This window comes from Tachyglossus aculeatus, chromosome 9 (genome assembly GCF_015852505.1).
Source record: "Tachyglossus aculeatus isolate mTacAcu1 chromosome 9, mTacAcu1.pri, whole genome shotgun sequence".
Lineage (NCBI taxonomy): Eukaryota > Metazoa > Chordata > Mammalia > Monotremata > Tachyglossidae > Tachyglossus > Tachyglossus aculeatus.
The window spans coordinates 25,222,687-25,241,572 of record NC_052074.1 but is presented as its reverse complement, the minus strand read 5'-3'; the positions used below and the strand labels follow the sequence as shown (position 1 = coordinate 25,241,572).

The following is an 18,886-nucleotide window of genomic DNA, read 5'->3' as shown; positions in this document are numbered from 1 at the left end:
CGATTACCTGTAATTTATTTTAATGTCTATCTCCCCTGCTAGACTGTAAGCTCCTTGAGAGCAGGGATCATGATGTTTGAGGGGCACGGGAAGAATTTGGAAGATGGATGGAGTTCATTATTGGACTTTTTTTACTCTTTGGTCCCATTTGGGGTAACCTAGCTTCAGGTTAAGGTGGGCCCCTGGTAGAACCCAGGGGAATTTGGAGAAGGCTAAATGCCGCAACCTCTCTCTAAGCATGTTTGCTGTTCCCAGTCAGTGGGAGATTGAAAACTTTGCCAGGTTTAGAGTAACTGCATGTTGTCAGTTTCTCTGTTTTCTGTGTTAATTCCAGTTCGTCTTTTGTGGAAGCAAACTTCCTGAAGCACAGTTAATTTTAACATAACTTAAGTGTTCCCCAGTACTTTCCCCACCTTGTGTTGGGCCTTAAATTGGTCCAGCCAATAGTACAATCTCTATTTCATATCAAGTGCCTGATTTACTTGGTTGTGTTATAGCCGTCAGATTATTTGAAGACCAACCCAAGTGAGTGCTCTGCCTGAAACATTGGCTACAGTTCTACCTCGTGGGAATCTCCTCATTCTTCCCAACCTGGGCTCTAGTCACAGAGCTTTCAAAGGTTGGCAGCCCTCTAGTTTCACACTTAGCATGCACAAGACCACCTAAAGATAATCAAGCATTGGCAGGCAGGGCACAGTATTCATTGTCTCCAGGCTGCAGGCAATGCCGACCTTTTATGATCTGTCAATCAATTAATCAATCTCTGGCTGCCTCCCTGCCCCCCTGGGCTGGAGGTGAATAGTTACCTCTGGTTCAGGTACCAATTAATTGGCAATATTAATATTAATTGATATTGAGCACTTACTGTGTGCAGGATTCTATACTAAATACTTGGGTGAGTAATAATAATAATTATGGTGTTTGTTAAGCAAGGTCATAGGTTCTAATCCCAGCTCCACCACTTGTCAGATGTGTGACTTTGGGCAAGTCATTTAACTTCTCAGTGCCTCAATTACCTCACCTGTAAATGGGGATTAAGACTGTGAGCCCCCCATGGGACAACCTGATTACCCTGTATCTCCTCCAGCTCTTAGAACAGTGCTTGGCACACAGTAAGTGCTTAACAAATACCGTCATTATTATTATTTTGTGCCAGGCACTGTACTAAGTGCCGGGATGGATACAAGCAAATCGGGTTGAACACAGTCCCTGTCCTACGTGGGGCTCACAGTCTCAATCCCCATTTTACAGATGAGGGAACTGAGGCCCAGAGAAGTGAAGTGAGTTGTCCAAGGTCACACAGCAGACAAGTGGCAGAGCTGGGATTAGAATTCATGACCTTCTGACACCCAGGCTCATGCTCTATCCATTACACTGAGAACAGTGCAACAGAGTTGGTAGGCACGTTCCCTGTCCACATGGAGCTTATGGCTATTTTGTGCATAAGTGCTGTGGGGCTGAGGGTGCCGTGAACCCCAAGCACTTAAAGAGTACAGATCCAAGATCCAGAGGACACTGGTAGCATGTTCTGCTAGCGGAAAAGGAGATAATCCTGACTGCAGGGGGGAATTGCTTTCAACTAACTACCAATTCCTGATTCTATGTTGCCAACTTGTACTTCTCAAGCGCTTAGTACAGTGCTCTGCACACAGTAAGTGCTCAATAAATACGACTGAATGAATGAAAAATTCTATTTTCAGAGGAGCATTGTGCAACCTTTTCAAACTGCACAGCTGGGGCTGTCCTCAGGGGCAGTGTCCCATCCACCCCATCCCACTAGCAGTGTGGTCTAGCAGAAAGAGCATAGGCCTGAGAATCACAGAATCAGAGAGCTAATCCTAGCTCTGCCTGTCTGTATGACCTTGGGCAAGTCACTAAACTTCTCTGGGCCTCAATTACCACATCTGTGAAATAGCAATTAAATCCTACTCCCTCTGACTTGTGATCACAGTGTGGGATAGGGACTGTGGCCAATGTAGTTATGTTGCATCTACCCCTACACTTAGTAGAGCTCTACATAAATGCTACTATTATTATTACCCTCCCCCCTTCCATCCCCACTAAATTACTTTATGGGGAGAGTACCCCCCCATTAAGTTTTGATCCCCATGTCTATCCCAGAGTTGGGAGTTGGGCTAATAGTTTTTCCTGCATTTTGAGAATTTTGGCACAGACCTTTTTTACACATTGGCCAAAATCATTTCTGTTACTTGACAGGGTCTTGGTTTGCTGTGAATTCAGACCCTGCACCTCTTTGACACTTCCCCCCCAGCCACCCATAACTGAGTCATGATGTTGACCTGTTTCAGTGATATTGTGAATCTTAATTCCTCTTCCAGAATATTTGAAATTGGTCTATTTCCCAGTGGAATCTTCTCTGTCCATTTGAATTACATTCTATCCCTGGTTGCTTGATCCATGGAATATTTGGTAAATTGGTTATCAGCCAAGGGAGGCTAATTTGAATTGCCTAAAGAGAACTCAAGTGGGCTGAGCACTCATTAGCTTGCTCCCACTGGAGAAGTCAAAGATCTTACCGGAATAGGATTAGCCTACAAAAGTTGATGTTGCATATAATAACCAAAACTTTAATGTTGAGTAGGTGAGTATCAAATTAATATGTCACAAGGAAAGGCTGGAATAGTAAAACTGTGCTGAGCATTCATTCTGACACTAATCCCTTTCAATTGGACATTTGTGGTGGTTCACACCACAGCCGTTAAGCCTGCATTTCACACTGTGAGCAGTTTTTGGGTTATTTCCAGGCAGAAGATATGACAGTCCCATGAGAAAAGTGCCTCTGTTCTATAAGGTGAGGGAAAGAGGGCAAGGACTAGAAGCCAGGCAGATAAGGAGTTCTGGCTGCTAGACAGGTTTTAAAATAAATTCCCTCATGACTTCTGGCCTGATGATAAAAACAATAATTAATAATTGTGCAATTTGTTCAGCACTTACTATGTGCCAAGCACCGTACTAATCACTGGAGTAAATAATAGATAATCATATTGGATAATAATAATAATAATAATAATAATAGGGATGGTATTTAAGTGCTTACTATGTGCCAAGCACTGTTCTAAGCACTGAGGTAGATACAAAGTGATTAGGTTGTCCCACGTGGGGCTCACAGTCTTCATCCCCATTTTACAGATGAGGTAACTGAGGCACAGAGAAATTAAGTGACTTGCCCAAAGTCACACAGCAGACAGGTGGCGGAGCCGGGATTAGAACCCATGACCAAGCCCGGGCTCTTGCCACTAGTTCCTCTTCCACAAGGGTCTCACAGTCTATGGGGGAGAAAGAGCAGGTCCCCACTTTACAGATGAAGAAACTGAAGGACTGAGAAGTTAAATGACTTGCCTAAGATCATACAGCAGGTAAATGGCAGAGCCAGGATTAGAACCCAGGTCCTCTGACTCCAAGGCCCAGGGTCTTTCCAGACGCTGCCTCTCTGTCACTTGCTGGCATTGACAGAGTTGTTTTTTGTCACCCAAGGTTGATCCTGCCGAGTAGGAAGCAACAGCAAAGAGGGTGTGTTTGAGGGTAAAATCAGAGATCTTGGAAGCCTAGGGAAGAGGCTCTGACCTGGGATTGCCAAAAGATTCAAATCCCAGTCTGTCACTTGTCTGCTGTGTGATCTTGGACGCATCACTTCACTTCTCTGTGCCTCAGTTACCTCATTTGTAAAATGAGGATTAAGACTTTGAGACCCACGTGGGACAGGGACTGTGTCTAATCTCATTAACTTGTTTCTACCCAGGCGCTTAGTATAGTGTCTGGCATTATTTGTGTTTAAAAATGCCATTTTAAAAAAACCAATAATAATAAAAGTTGCTGCTGTTTCCCTATATTTCTGGGAGCTGTTGTTCCCGTTTCTGATCAGAAAACAAAAGCACGTCGTAATTTTCCTCCTTTCCAAAGAAGAAACCTAAAACACTGGATATAATTGCAGGGCCCACTCAGGGGACTTAGGCTGTACTTAGGTTCTCAGTGCAAGAGGCGACCACCGGCTAAATGCGTTCTGAGACTCATCCTCTCTTCTCTCTCTCTGTCTCTCTCTAGGCTCATTCCTCTTCCTCAACGTCTCAGAAAACACCCAGCACTCCATTCTGAGCCCCTGGGTGAGAAGTCACAGCGAACACTGCATCTTGGAGGTGTCTGTGTACACTGCACGCCAATCCACAGGAAGATACGTTGCCCAGATTCTGCCCTACGGGGAAGGCAGCAAGGAGATGCTGCTGGAATCGACTACAGAAGGATCCGGGTAGGTCCTCTTCCCATTTTTGGTTGTTTCGGTTTGAAGCATCACTCCTTGACGTCGATCCTCCCAAGGTGTCTGAAATTGGCACAAAACACTGGATGTTCTTTTAATGGGTAGGTCCAGGTTGAACCATCACCACCAACTTTGCCAGTGGCTCCTGGTGCCTTCCTCGACTGGCGACTTTACTCAGGTTCAGAGGCACAGATGTTGCCCTGGGTAGATAAGAAGCAGTTACAGAAAGCACTTCATCTCCCGCGGTACAGACAAAGCCAAAGGAAGTGGCCAGAAATTAAAGGAGCTAAATGTCTTAGCATTTGGGCCTTCCTAGAACGGGAAATTTATGATGATGATGGTAGTTAAGTGCCTACTATGTGTTAAACACTGCGGTAGGTACAAGCTAGTCAAGTTCACGCCTGAACTCAGCAAGGTGAATCGGCTGTTTGCCACTAGGAGAGCTTCCTGTGGGGCTCTGGCTGTTTTCTCAAAGCTCCTCTCTGTGTTCAAAAGTCTGGGAATACCTCCTCTTTCGATTGCCTGCTGTTTCACAGGAGCAATTATCTGGAATTGGGTCTCTTTCCAAAGCAGCTGCTCTTTTGCTGTGGAAGTCCGGTTTCCAAGCGAAAACCCTCCATGAAAGTAGGGTATGTATAGCAATTCTGGTGCACGATCATATTCTGAAGGCATTTTACAATCAAAGAAACTGTTAATTTCACTCTTTTTAGGCCGTTTGTTTCCCAGAAGGAGACAATATTCTCCCTTGGTGATCAATTCAGGGACATGTGTGGATTTATAGTGTCAGCCAAGGCAACGCTCACGTGATCACAAAGGAGAAAACCACAGAAAGGGAAAGGGAGACAAATCCTGCCTGGGCACAAATCTGTGGAGATTATGGTGCTTTCTGGAAAGTGTTTCCCAAGTTCTGGCACTGCCAGCCATTCTGTGAGATGACAGGCTGCAGAATCTGGGTGGACTAAACAAGGAAGGAACTGAATGAATTCTAAAGGTGGCACTGAGAGGACCTTCAAAAACTGAGATGGTCATCTCCCATGCTCCCAGCATGCATTTAGGAGTAACATCTGTAGGTGTCAAACTAAAGTCAGAATAGAGGGGACCCAGGAAGGCTGTGAAAGGAATTCATTGTCTATTCTGTTTTTTTTATGCCATTTGTTAAGCGTTTACTATGTGCCAGACACTGTACTAAGCACTTGGATAGACACAGGCTACGTCCCACATGGGGCTCGCTGTCTTAATCCCCATTTTACAGGTGAGGTAACTGAGGCGCGGAGAAGTAAAGTGACTTCCCCAAGGTCACCTAGCAGACAAGTGGCAGAGCCAGGATTAGAACCCAGGTCTTATGACTTTCAGGCCCATGCTCCTTTGTGCTTTACTACCCTGCTTGTTAACGTTGACCAGAGCCAGAGCTCTTTGGCGTGGGTTGAAGGCTGCCTTGTGGCCCTGCGTTCATTGTTGCAGCAGCAGAAGAGGATAGTATTAATGCAGTAATGATGACAGATTATAATTCCAAGTGTTGCTGGCTTCATTCTGTCATGGGAGATGAAGATTATGGGATCAGTCTCGTTGCAAACACAACCATCCAGGTTGGTAGCAACCAGGGAAGAAGGTGCTATAAACAGGCTAGCTATGAAGAGGCTGAATAATGGCGATGGAAATGCTACACAATCCTAGGGAACACATGGAGTTGTGAGCACGCGGTGTTAGATGATGTGTGACAATGGTGGCGGCAGCAACTACCTCCAACCGCTCAGAAATGACTGTCAGAATTGGGAAATAATCTGTTTTAGGAAGCACTCTTCTCCCTCCTAATTAGACTATGTCCAACCTCATTAACCTATCTATCCCAGCGCTAAGTACAGTGCTTGACACATTGTAAGCAAGACTGAAAGCCTCATGTGACACAGGGACTATGTTCACCTTGATTAACTTGTTTCTATGCCAGCACTTAGTACAGTGTGTGATGCATAGTAAGCACTTAACAAGTATCATAACCATCACCATGCAGCTGCTTTGTTCTCAGGTGTTGGTTTAGTTTTTTTTTAACCCCTGAGTTCAGGACTTACTGAAATCGTGGGGCACGAACTGCCACCTTGATGTGCCCAGCTTATTTAGCTTCAGCGGTGACATTAGAAGGACAGAGGATATTGCCATATCAGACAGCTCTCCCTTCCAAACTAGAGAGTTTAAATGACATCAAGGGACACTAAAAGCAAGGGCCTTGCCAGTACAGTGGTCTGAATGGTAATTTTCCTTTGTTCTGTAAGCGCCTTGGAGAACTTTTCTCAGGCCTTATTCTCTGCTCTGTGTAATTTATCTCCAATATGTGAATGTCTGCTTTCCTGCATTCGGCTTCTCCTAAAGGACAGCTTGTGCCCAAGGCTTTCATTAAACGTGACAAAGCAATACGTGGTGTTCAGAGGGGAGATATATAATGGGAGAATTGAGCACAATGGGACTGCCAGGTGCTCATCATTTAAACCAAGTCCAAAGTTTTTAAGATTTTAAGGGTCCCAGGATTTCTAATGGCAGAGCCAAAATAGCCAGTAAGGGATGCATATCTTTATCGCAGACTGAAGGCAAGACCACCAACCAATGAGTGTATTTTCCTCATCTTAAGTCAGCAGGGTAAACCAGGACCAAGTCAATTTCTTCTTGACCCCTGGGTGGGTAAATAGAGCAAGGCAATTGAGGTTTCAGATAATAATGCTAATTGTGGTATTTATTAAGCACTTCCTAGTGGATAGAGCCCAGACCTGGGAGTTAGAAGGACCTGGGTTCTAATCCTGATCCCACCTGTCTGCTGTGTGACCTTGGGCAAGTCACTTCACTTCTCTGTGCCTCGGTTACCTCATCTGTAAAATGGGGATTAAGACTGCGAGCCCCATGTGGGACAGGGACTGTATCCAACCTGATTAGCCTGTATCTACCCCAGCACTTAGTACAGTGCCTGGCACATGGTAAGTGCTTAACAAATACGACAATTATTATTAATTACTTTTATCACTCTTCTGAAAGCTTCCTGCTGAAAGAGTGGGGCAGTCCTGGAGTTCCCAAGGGATTCTAATATGCTTAGAGAGAAATGTGGGGAGCAGGAGAGTGGGGTGTGGAGATGGATAACCATGGCTTAAGTACCTGTTTTCCCCCCTACTTAGACTGGAACCCCATGAGGGACAGGAACTGTGTTGCCGCTGATTATCCTCTATCTACCCCAGGTCTTAGAATAATGTTTGACATATAGTAAGCACTCAACAAATACCATTAAAAAAAACATTGATTTTTTTTTTAAATAAGGGCCTTGATTTCCAATCAGACCCAATCTCTCCATTGCTTTCAAGAGGATGAAATGGATTAGGACTCAGGTCCCCTGATTCCCAGTTTACACTCTCTCCCTTTACCACTCTTCTTCTCTGTGTAAGTCCCTTGCAGGCAAGGAACTGATTCACTACTTTGTTTTGTACTTCCCAAGTGCCTTGTGCCAGTGGGTGTTCAATAAACACTATCAAGAATGGTATTTACTGAGCACTTACTGTGTGCAGAGCACAGTACTAAGCACTTGGGGGGAGCATAATACAACAGAATTGGTAAGCTCTACATTATTTATGTCTACTAGGAGACCTGATTTCTAGTTCTGCCTCCTTGGCATTTCTCTGAACCAGGGCCATTTCCGCCCAATTTGCATGGGGTGTTGCGAGATCTTTCTACTTAATGTCAGTTGGGTTTCTAGTGGTTGATTAAACCCAAGTATACAACGAAAAGGTCCCCAATTGATTCCTAAATGTCATTTTTCTTAGGCTGGCAGTGAGAGTGAAAAAGGGATGTGGCAGAGCAAAATGTTTCAATTAACATTTGTTTGAAACTTGGCCTTTTTCACTGATGCTCACATTGGAGCCGGGTTGAAGTGGGAGACTGTTGGGGAAGGAAAGGAGTCAAGACTGAACCCGGGAAACAACCCAAAAGAGCACTTGCAAGTGAAATGACATTTAATGCTTTCAGTGCCATTTTGTTGCTTTGTTCTGAGTGGTCTACAGTAGGATGATAGAAACCCCCAGCCTGCCAATATTGGACAGCCGGACAGCTCTGAATCTTTGACCAAAACCCTCCCAACCCTTAAGTGGACAAGCGCTAATAAAGGGGATAGGTCATCGAAACCGATGCACTGTAGTGACGGTGTGACCGTGATTTAATTCAGGCTGGCTTTTCCCTCCCATTCAAAGTCATCTATGGACTCAGCCAGAATCCTTTGTCCTTAATTTCAACACCATGGTAATAAATGTGTGCTAGGTTCTCAATGGTCACGGTGGTTTTTCACAAAAATTTGAGAAGCAGCATTGCCTAATGGAATGAGCACAGGCCCAGGAGTCAGAAGGACCTGGGTTCTAGTCCCAGATCTGCCACTTGTCTGCTGTGTGACTTTGGGCAAGTCATAACTTCTCTGTGCTTTAGTCTCCTCATCTGTAAAATGGGGCTAATACTGTGAGCCCCAGGTAGAACATGGATGTTGTCCAACCTAATTATCTCATATCTACCCCAATGTTTAGTACAGTACTTGACTTATAGTAAGCATTTAACAAATACCATAAAAACCTAGTGTTTTTTAAATAGTAAAATATATTGTCAGAAACTTTAATAGTAATTTTCAAAAAAATATCCCTGGATTCACCCTTCTAGGCTTGAATAGCATGCTGGTCTAGGAATAGTTCCGGTCTGCTCTTCCCTGCATTTATCAAACTAAGGTGTTCAGCAATCTGCCATCTGAATTACATGTGAAGCCATTGACGGAAGCGTACCAGGTCACACAAGAAAATAAGCAATTCTATTACTGGGTTACACCAATGCGTCATTTAGCTCAGGTCAGCCTTTAATAACAACAACAATAATAATAATAATAATAATAATAATAATAATAGCATTTCTTAAACACTTACTGTGTGCAAAGCACTGTTCTAAGCGCGGGGAGGTTACAAGGAGATCAGGTTGTCCCACGGGGGGCTCACAGTGTTAATCCCCATTTTACAGGTAAGGGAACTGAGGCACAGAGACGTTAAGTGACTTGCCCAAAGTCGCATAGCTGACAATTAGCAGAGCCAGGATTCAAACCCATGACCCCTGACTCCAAAGCCCGTGCTCTGAGCCGTGCTGAGCCACGCTGTTTGCCAGTAGCAAAACAACTCTTAGTGGATCTATGTCTTTATATCAATTCTAATGTCAAGGATTGTACCATCTATTATCACTTACTCGTCACCCATTTTGGATCTCTCTTCTATTGGTTATCCAATCCCCAACTGAACCTATTAATGTTTTCTGCATACACAACTTTGTGTGTGTGTGTGTGTGTGTGTGTGTGTGTGTGTGTGTGTGGTATTTGTTAAGCATGTACTATGTGCCAGGCATTGTACTTAAGTGATGGGGTTGATACTAGTTAATCAAGTTGGGTATAATCCATGTCCCACATGGGGCTCATAGTCTTAATCCCAATTTTACAGATGAGGTAACTTAAGCACAGAAAGGTTGTGAGTTGCCCAAGATCATACAGTAGACAAGTGGAGGAGCCAGAATTAGAACCCAGGCCCTTCTAACTCCCAGGCCCATGGTCTAGCCACTGGGCTATTCTGCTTTCCAATGTTTCCTTCTGTTTATTTTAAATCATCCAATCCATGGTATTTATTGGGTGCTTACTGTGGGCAGAGCACTATGCAAAGGGGTGGAAATTTCCTATGCAAACCTTCAGGAGATACCCCTTGTCCTGGTTGTGAGATTTGCAGAACATAATTGCACGTCCACCATGTCCATACCTTCCCTGAATTTCTTGCTTTCAGTCATGACCCCTCTCAGGGTATCTTTCTAACTGACGGATGCCACCTCTGAGTCTCAGAAAGTTTCGCCATTCCCCCAGTAATCTTGCATTTCATTTTCTGTATCTTCTCTAGCTCCATTTTGTCATTCCCAAGATGTGGCAGTCAAGAACTGCACATGGCATTCCGAGGGTAAACTGAGAATGGTTTTGTTGAGGATCAAACAACGTCTCTTGTTTTGTTTTCTATCCCTTTTCTGATGATGCCTAATGTTCGGTTGGGCTTTTTGGCTGCTTCTGCACATTGATTGGTCTGATTGGACCAAGAATTTAAAAGGTCAGTAATAATTCCAAACTCTCTTCTGAGCCACAAACTGAGCCCATCATCAGGTTACAATTTGAATTATTTTTTTCCTCAAAATATGTCCTCACATTTGCTCACATTTGAGGTCACTTACCTCTTTGAGGTCTTTTTGAATTATTTTATCCTCTGCACATTTGGGAAATTTCACTGCGAACTTCTTTTCCGGGTCATTTATTAAGAGGTTAAATGAAACTGGTCCCAGTTCACAATCCTGGGGGATCCAATTATTTATGCTTCTCCATCCTCTTTCCTGGCCAGTTATTTTTGGCTTTGAGGGAACCTTTGCCCCATTCTATGATTTATCTGTGGCTGTTTTTCAATCAGTCAGATGGAGACCTTTTGAAAATCCAGTTGTAGTATGTGTGCTGTATCATAGTTGTACTATATGTTGTAGTATAGTACATACTATCCAGTTGTACTTGTATGTGCTGACTCCTTCAAAAGCTACAGTACCTTAGTGAATCCTGATTTCCCTTCACAGTAGCCATGTTGTCTTTCCTCCAAGTTGTGTTTTTCTAAGTGCTCACTAATCCTAAATATCACTAGACAGACTTAATTTTCCAGATATAGATGTTAGTTTTACCACTTGCCTCTGCAGCCCCTGTTATAGATTGAATACCCACCAGTCCCCTGGTACAATGGCCATATGTAAAGACAGGTTGCATGATTTCCAAAACAGAAGTGCCTTGCATTCTGCTCTGCATACAGTAAGCACTCAATAAATACGATTGAATGAATAAATTCCCTTCCATGTTCCTTCTAGAAGTCTTATGTGAAAGGCATTTGGCCCTGGTGGTTTATTTACACCTAGTTTATCAGTTGAGGCCAAAATCCAACTAAAGAACTCAATGAGCCATTCATCTACCTCCTTTTTCATCCTGGCCCACCGTCATTATGAAGCCAGCTTCTGGTATATTTGAAGACTCTATTGTTATTAACTTTGGCATTATTTGCAAGGTGCCCTTCAAACTTATTTACAGATTTCCCTGTTCTCCATGTCCCTGAAATCTATCTGAATATTCTTATTCTTCCAGAGCAGTTCCTCTTGACTCCATGTCCCTATTTCCAAAGCCCAAGGTCCTTAGAAAACAAGAGTATGGGGGAAATTCTAGTGCTTGGGATCTCTTTCCCCTCCCTGTTATGAATGAGTTGTTTAACTGTTACAGTCTTTAAGCTTTTTAAGCCTTCTTTCCCTTTAACCTTCTCTAGGTTATGTCGGCCCAGGCTTAGCAACAATCCATCACTCATGCTGGTCTTGTAGTCCCCTCCCCTCCCCATCCCAGTGGAAGTCGGGTTGATTTCCAGGCTTTCTACTATTTTGGCTTTGAAAACCCCCAAGGGAATCATCCCTTAGTGCCTAGTTGACCAAATACAATATATCTGCATATATCCAATAGACTTGGAGCCCTAATTGGTATGTATATTTACCCTGATATTTTATTCCTGGCATGTATTTATGTCATTGCCACTGTTGCTAGCTTATAAAGACCATACTTTGAGGATCAATAATACACTAGGCCACTGTATAGCTGGTTTTTTTTTGCAACTACTAGCTACTTCCAGGAGAGCAGATAAAGGGGGCAGTCCTAGCATCTCCAGTCCCCGAGTTCCCCCCGCCAATCAATCAATCACATTCATTGAGTGCTTACTATGTGCAGAGCACTGTACCTTAGTTCCCCTATGGTACTAAGTACTTGGGAGAGAACAATACAATAGAATTAGCAGACATGTTCCTTGCCTATAATGAGCTTTCAGTCTAGAGGGGGAGACAGGCATTAATATGAATAAATAATTTATAATGTATCATTTAAAGATATGTACATAAGTGTTGTGGGGTTGAGAGTGAGGAGAATATCAGGGATCCAAAGGTCACACATGGAGGAGCGTAGATGCAGCAGAAGGGAGAGCGAGCCGGGAAAAAGAGGGCTTAATCTGGGAAGGCCCCTTGGAAGATATGTAACCTTAGTAATGCTTTGAAGGTGGAGAGAGTGATGGTCTGGCATATATGGAAAGGAAGGGAGTTCCAGGCTGTGGTGGAGGGATGTGGAGAAAGGGTCCCAGCAACTGTTCTCTTCCAGAAGAGAGAATCTCTCCACTCAGCTCAACCTTCCAAAAGGACTCTTAGAGCTGGTTTTGCCCTGTAAGAATTCTAATGTAAAATGGAGGCTGCAGAGCAGTGACCAGAATATGAAAAACCCAGCACTTAGTACAGAGCCTGGCACATAGTTAAGTGCTTAACAAATACCGTAATTATTATTATTATTCTAAAAGGGATAACGGCGCAGTCCTTTTTCTGGCCCAAGGCGCAGCTATCAGGCTGCACCTGCTTTCTGAAGGTTGCCCCTAAATGCCAAAGACAACTTCTCTTCTGGCAGATACAACTTTTATTCATGATGGCTTTGGTTGATGGATGTCAAGAAAAATAAATGAAAGAACTGCTAACTTTGGCCTTAGAGGCTTGACAGGTGAGGGCTCTGTAGAGTCTTTTTCAAGTTGCCCTGGATCCTAAGCTGATTTGTAACTGGGAATTTCAGAGAATTGTATGTACCTAAAGCCCTTCAGCTTGTCAACAGCACATCCAGGCAAATATGGTAATGAAAAATAGGTTTCTCAGAGTAAAATATGCTAAAAAATGGGCCTTTTTGTTCTGGAGGAGATTTAATTGAGCTTCACCACTCCCTTAGGGCAGTGAAGGACTATATTAAGTGATAGAATTTCGCTGATGGACTTGGAGATGAGAGAGACATCATCATGCAAGTTCTCTAAGTTCACACAGTAGGAGTGTCATGATTCACCAGTGTTCCCATTATCAACAATATCAGGAGTTAAATTTCATTCAAAATCCATTTCCAAAGTGCAAATTAGGGCTTGAACGGTGTAAAAGCTAAGGCTGAAGTTGAGGCGAGGGCTACAGTTGTGGTTAGTATAGGAGTTGGGGTAGAGCAGGAATTAGAAACCATTTTAGAGTAAGAATGTGAGTTTGTCCAGTTACACTTAGGGTAAGAAATAGAATTTAGGTTGGGACTAGAAGTAGAGTTCAAGATCATTGTTGAATCAGCTTCAGTCATTTCTTGGGTCAACTCCCACGTTAAATCATAAACCGTAAGTCACTTAATTGTCGATGATTTGTTACATTTGCAGACTAGCTGGGAAAAGCTTTGAAATGTTCAAATATTTTAGGAAATGGAAATTTATGTATTTAGAATAGCACTAAAAAGAAGACTTGAGGAGGAAAACTTACAGTAGGAAATTCTCAACTGAATTGATATGTCTTATTCGATGGTTTGCAAAGCTGTAGCATTTAGGAAGATTACTTTGAGGGATGTACTTATACTCTCCTATTTATTTATCCTATCTGTAATTGATTTTAATATCTGTCTTCCCCTGTAGACTGTAAGCTCCTGGTGAGCAGGGATTGTGGTGGTCTACTGGGTCTAGAATATTGTACTTTCCCAAGCACTTAGTGCAGGGCTCTGCACACAGTAAATGCTCAATAAATACCACTGATTGATTGAATGGTCACTGGGTTTGTACCTGTGAGCCCAATGTTGGGTAGGGACTGTCTCTATATGTTGCCAATTTGTACTTCCCAAGCGGTTAGTACAGTGCTCTGCACATAGTAAGCATTCAATAAATACGATTGATGATGATGAGAGAGGGACTGGGAAGAATTAGCAGTGATCTCTCAGGCCTCTACAATGCTCTGACTATACGCACATCTGAGATAGGTGCACAGTTTTCTTTCTTTCTCTCTATACATATGTGTGCAGAGAGAGCTGTACTTAGTTTTCAAAACTGCCAATGGTGAGATGATTATAACCATATTAATATTATCATTGTAGTGTACTTGTTAAATAGTTCCTATGTGTCAAGCACTGTTCTAAGCATGTGGTAGATTCAAATTAATCATTCCTCCTGGGGCTCAGGTGGGGCTAGAGAGAAACCACTACTACTGTCACACCCTTCCACATTGTTGCACATAAAGAGAGTTCTTTGATGCAGGAGTGCATTCATCCCAAAGGAGTTTGTCTGCTTTCAAGTTTGACCCTGGGCATCCTGACTTGGGTGAGGTCTTTGCTTGAAGAGAATAAACCCTTTCTCCATCACTGCCCACGAGGCTGGCATATATGCTGCAGTGATCTCCCACTGCTCTGTTGACCTGTTCAAGACTGTTTCACTGTCCCTAAGCCATTAGTTTTGCTCTACCTGTTTGCAAGGGATGCCTTTCAGTTCTCCATTCAACGGCTGCTTTGGTCTCCTGCTGTCAAACATTCCGCTCCTCTGATCTATCCGGCAGAGCTGGGTTGCTAGAAGCCGACTGCATTCCAGGATCTCATTGCTGGTGACCTTGTCCTACCATTTGGTGTCGAGTAGGGTTCGAAGGTGGTGCTGGGGAAGCTGAATGGGTTATCTAGAGTTTGGCCAAGACCCTCCAACCATGTAGGCGTCCCAGTGACACAAAAGCCCTAAACACCTTCCGCTTGGTCTGGAGTTGATATATGTTATTGCCATGTTCTGTATTGGCTGAGTCTAAGCTGCTCCCACCCCCAACAGAAAACAGGTGAAAAGCTAGTTCTTGCATTAGGCCGTTGGTGAAAATATCTCTAGTCCATCATAGGATGAGAAATTGACTTTCAGTGTTTGTTTCTCCACTTCGGAAATGAGCTTAATGTTTGTGAAGCATTTGGTAATGTACTGTGCAAATACAAAGCATTACGTTACAACTCTTGCTTATTCCAAATATGTGGGCACTCGAGACCTTCCGGCTATTTATATAAAAGATTGAGAAGTATCGTGGCCTACTGAAAATAGCACAGATCTGGGAGCCAGAGGGCCTGTGTTCTATTCTGGCTCTGCCACTTGTCTGTTGTGTGACTTTGGACAAGGCACTTAACTTCTCTGGTCCTTCGGTTTCCTCATCTGTAAAATAGGGATTCATTACCTTTTCTCCCTCCTGTTCAGCCTATGAGCCCCATGTGTGGCTCACAGTATGTCCACTGTGATTATCTCATATCTACCCCTGTGCTTAGCAAAATGCTTGGTATGTAGTAAGCACTTAACAATTATATTTATTATTATTCTCATTATCAGTATTACTGTTTATGATAATTATATCAGCCCAGCCATTACATTCAGATTAAATCTTGCAATCAAAATGTTTTCCCCCAGAACCAAGCAGGGATAAGGGATTTCAAACCCATAAAGGTATGAGAAGCAGCGTGGCTCAGTGGAAAGAGCATGGGCTCTGGAGTAAGAGGACATGGGTTCAAATCCCGGCTCTGCCAACTGTCAGCTGTGTGACTTTGGACAAGTCTCTTAACTTCTCTGGGCCTCATCTGTAAAATGGGAATGAAGACTGTGAGCCCCCCCTTGGGACAACCTAATCACCTTGTAACCTCCCCCACGCTTAGAACAGTGCTTTGCACATAGTATGCTCTTAATAAATGCCATTATTATTATTATTATGTTAAAATGGGAAAACCGAGGCAGATGTAATGATAATTATGTTTTTTATTAAGCCCTTACTATGTGCTAAGCACTGGGGTAGTTACAAAGTTTTGAAATTGGGCACAGTCCCTGTTTTACATAATAACGCTTACAATCTATCATATCCCCATTTTACAGATGAGGAAACAGGCCCAGAGAAGTTAAGGGACTTGGCCAAGGTCACACAGTGGGCTGGTGGCAGAGCTCGGACTCAAACTCAGGTTGCCTGTCTCCAAGCTCCATGTTCTTTCCACGAAGTCACACATGGTCTCCTTCAGACATTTTCACTCACTCAATCAATCAATCAATCGTATTTATTGAGTGCTTACTGTGTGCAGAGCACTGTACTAAGCGCTTAGTACTCCTTAGTCAGCATTCCCTCTGGAGTGAGCCTGATGATCATCCCTTACCTGAGACTCGGTGCCAGGACACTGAGGATGCCCCCGATGGTACAGAGGCAACAAGGCTCGAATTCTTCATTCAATCATATTTATTGAAAGCTTTCTATGTGCAAAGTGCTGTACTAAGCACGTGGGAGAGTACAATATAACAACAGACACATTCCTGCCCACAACGAGCTCACAGTCTAGAAGGGAACTACTGTAACTACTACCTACTATAGTTAAGTAACTACTATAGTTAATATGTATTGCTTGCACCTCATTCCAGTCATATTTATGTTTTCTTTTCTTTTTAAATCATCATTCTCATCATCATCACCAGTGGTATTTATTGAGCACTTACTATGTGCAGAGCACCATACTAAGCACTTGGGAGAGCACGGCAAAACTGAGTTGGCAGACACGTTCCCCTGCCTACAGTGAATTTACAGTCTTGGTAGTTTTTTGGGGGATAAGCTTGGGGGCTACAGGTCCAAGGGAGGGAAAGGTTAAAGAGAAGAGCTCCTCACCAGTGCAGTAGTTCCACCCTTAAACTGCTCCTCAAGGAAACCGGCACTGTTTTGGGGGGTGGCAGGGGAAATGGTCCAACACTGAATAGTTCTACTTCTTGCTTGGAGGCCCGGGGCTCAGGCCAATTATCCTGATCGAGAAGCAGCATGGCCTAGTGGCTAGAGCCCAGGCCTGGGACTCAGTAGGTCATGGGTTCTAATCCCGGCTCGGCCACTTGTCTGCTGTGTGGCCTTGGGCGAGTCACTTCACTTCTCTGGGCCTCAGTGACCTCATCTGTAAAATGAGGATTGAGACTGTGAGCCCCACATGGGACAGGGACTGTGTCCAACCCGATTTGCTTGGATCCACCCCAGCGCTTAGTACAGCGCCTGGCACACAGTTAAGCACTTAACAAATACCATTATTATTATCCTCCCTCCCTTCGGAGAAAGCATAGTCTGAGAGGCCAGCTGACCCCATTGAACATCCACCCCTCAAAGGCTGGCAGTGTTTCACTGAGCATAATTCCAAACTGTGAATTCTCATTCCCTTATAAACTCTGTTTTGGGGGAAAAAAAAATGGGAAAGGTAGGAGTGTAGGAACTATAACCAACAGTTTAGATGGGAGAGTTTATGATTAGTAGTGGTAGTTCTGGTGCTGCTTCGCAGCAATCCTGTGCTGGGCCTGGTCTTAGGAGCTACCTTGTGCTGTATTCTGCTCCACCCCTCCCAGTTAAACCTCTTTGTCTCTTGGTAACAACCCACCTCTAAACCTCTGGAGTGCAGCCAGTATCTCTTCCTAAGAGAGATGAATTTCCTCAAGGTCCAGAGCCTTGGTTAAGAACTGGATCAACCATGGGATTTAGTGTTTCAAAGGCTTTGCAAAATATACTCAGAAATTTGGTCTCAATGCACTCTCTGGCCCTGAAAGAATCCAGTTCAACCAAGCACAGTGAATGAGGGCTCCCTTGGGCATCAAACTACTGATAGAGAAGCAGAGTGGCTCAGTGGAAAGAGCACGGTCTTTGGAGTCAGAGGTCATGGGTTCAAATCTCAGCTCCGCCACTTGTCAGCTATGTGACTTTGGGCAAGTCACTTCACTTCTCTGTGCCTCAGTTACCTCAACTGGAAAATGGGGATGAAGAGCCCCACGTGGGACAACCTGATCACTTTGTAACCTCTCCAGCACTTGAACAGTGCTTGGCACATAGTAAGTGCTTAATAAATGCCATTTTTATTATTATTATTATAATAACTGTTTGGTCACTGATAGAATTGGAACAGAAATATAAATAGCCTCTCTGGGTGTAGGGAGTAGAGAATGGACAGCCGTTTTGGCTGAGTGGTAGCCCAATCTAGGGCACATGATGGAGCTACAGAATAGAATAGCAAAGTTTAGCCAATTATCGTTCTAGCAATGGAATACGCATCATAAGGAATTAGGAGTTCATTATACACCAACCTCGCTTCAGAAGGTGGTGCTAACAGAATACTCATCACATAGCCAGGCGCTGTTTCTCACAAACAGTAACAATAATTGTGTACCTGATTAACGACTAAGTTGTTGTTATGTTTCAAGACCACGTTAATCTGGCCAGTAAGAATGAGCAGTAATATTTATTAAAAATAATAGTAAAACTCATTATCCTCAGAGCCAAGTAGAAATGATGTTATTTAAAAGACAACAAGACCTTGGAGAGCAGAGTGAATGAGTTCAAAAAAGAATTTTCCTTTGTAGAGCATAAATTATTGGAAGCATCCAGGCCTGGTAGAGAGAACAGGTGGGGTGATAGGGCTGCTAGTCACGGATAAGTTATCAGTGGGTTCATAAACCACATGTCAGCCTACAGAAAGTTGGGTCTGGGCAAACCAGAGCCCAGAGCTGAATGATATTCCTATCCAGCCAGGCCTAACATACAGTGGTCTACTGGAGAGACCACTGGGCTGGGAGTCAGAAGGACCTGGGATCTAATCCTAGCCACTTCTCTGCTTGTGTGACCTTGGGTAAGTCACTTTTCTTCCCTGGACCTCTATTGCCTCATCTGTAGAATGGGGATTAAAACTGGGAGCCCCATGTG

The 18,886-nt window shown here is 43.6% G+C and overlaps 1 protein-coding gene across 1 annotated transcript in view; it reads left to right on the top strand.

The window, feature by feature from the left end:
* ALK (ALK receptor tyrosine kinase) overlaps window positions 1-18,886 on the top strand; it is a 364,842-nt gene that overhangs the window by 124,208 nt on the left and 221,748 nt on the right. The window contains exon 4 of the mRNA XM_038750862.1: window positions 4,063-4,264. Within this exon, the coding sequence (XP_038606790.1) occupies window positions 4,063-4,264 (202 nt within the window). The remainder of the gene's footprint in view (window positions 1-4,062; window positions 4,265-18,886) is intronic.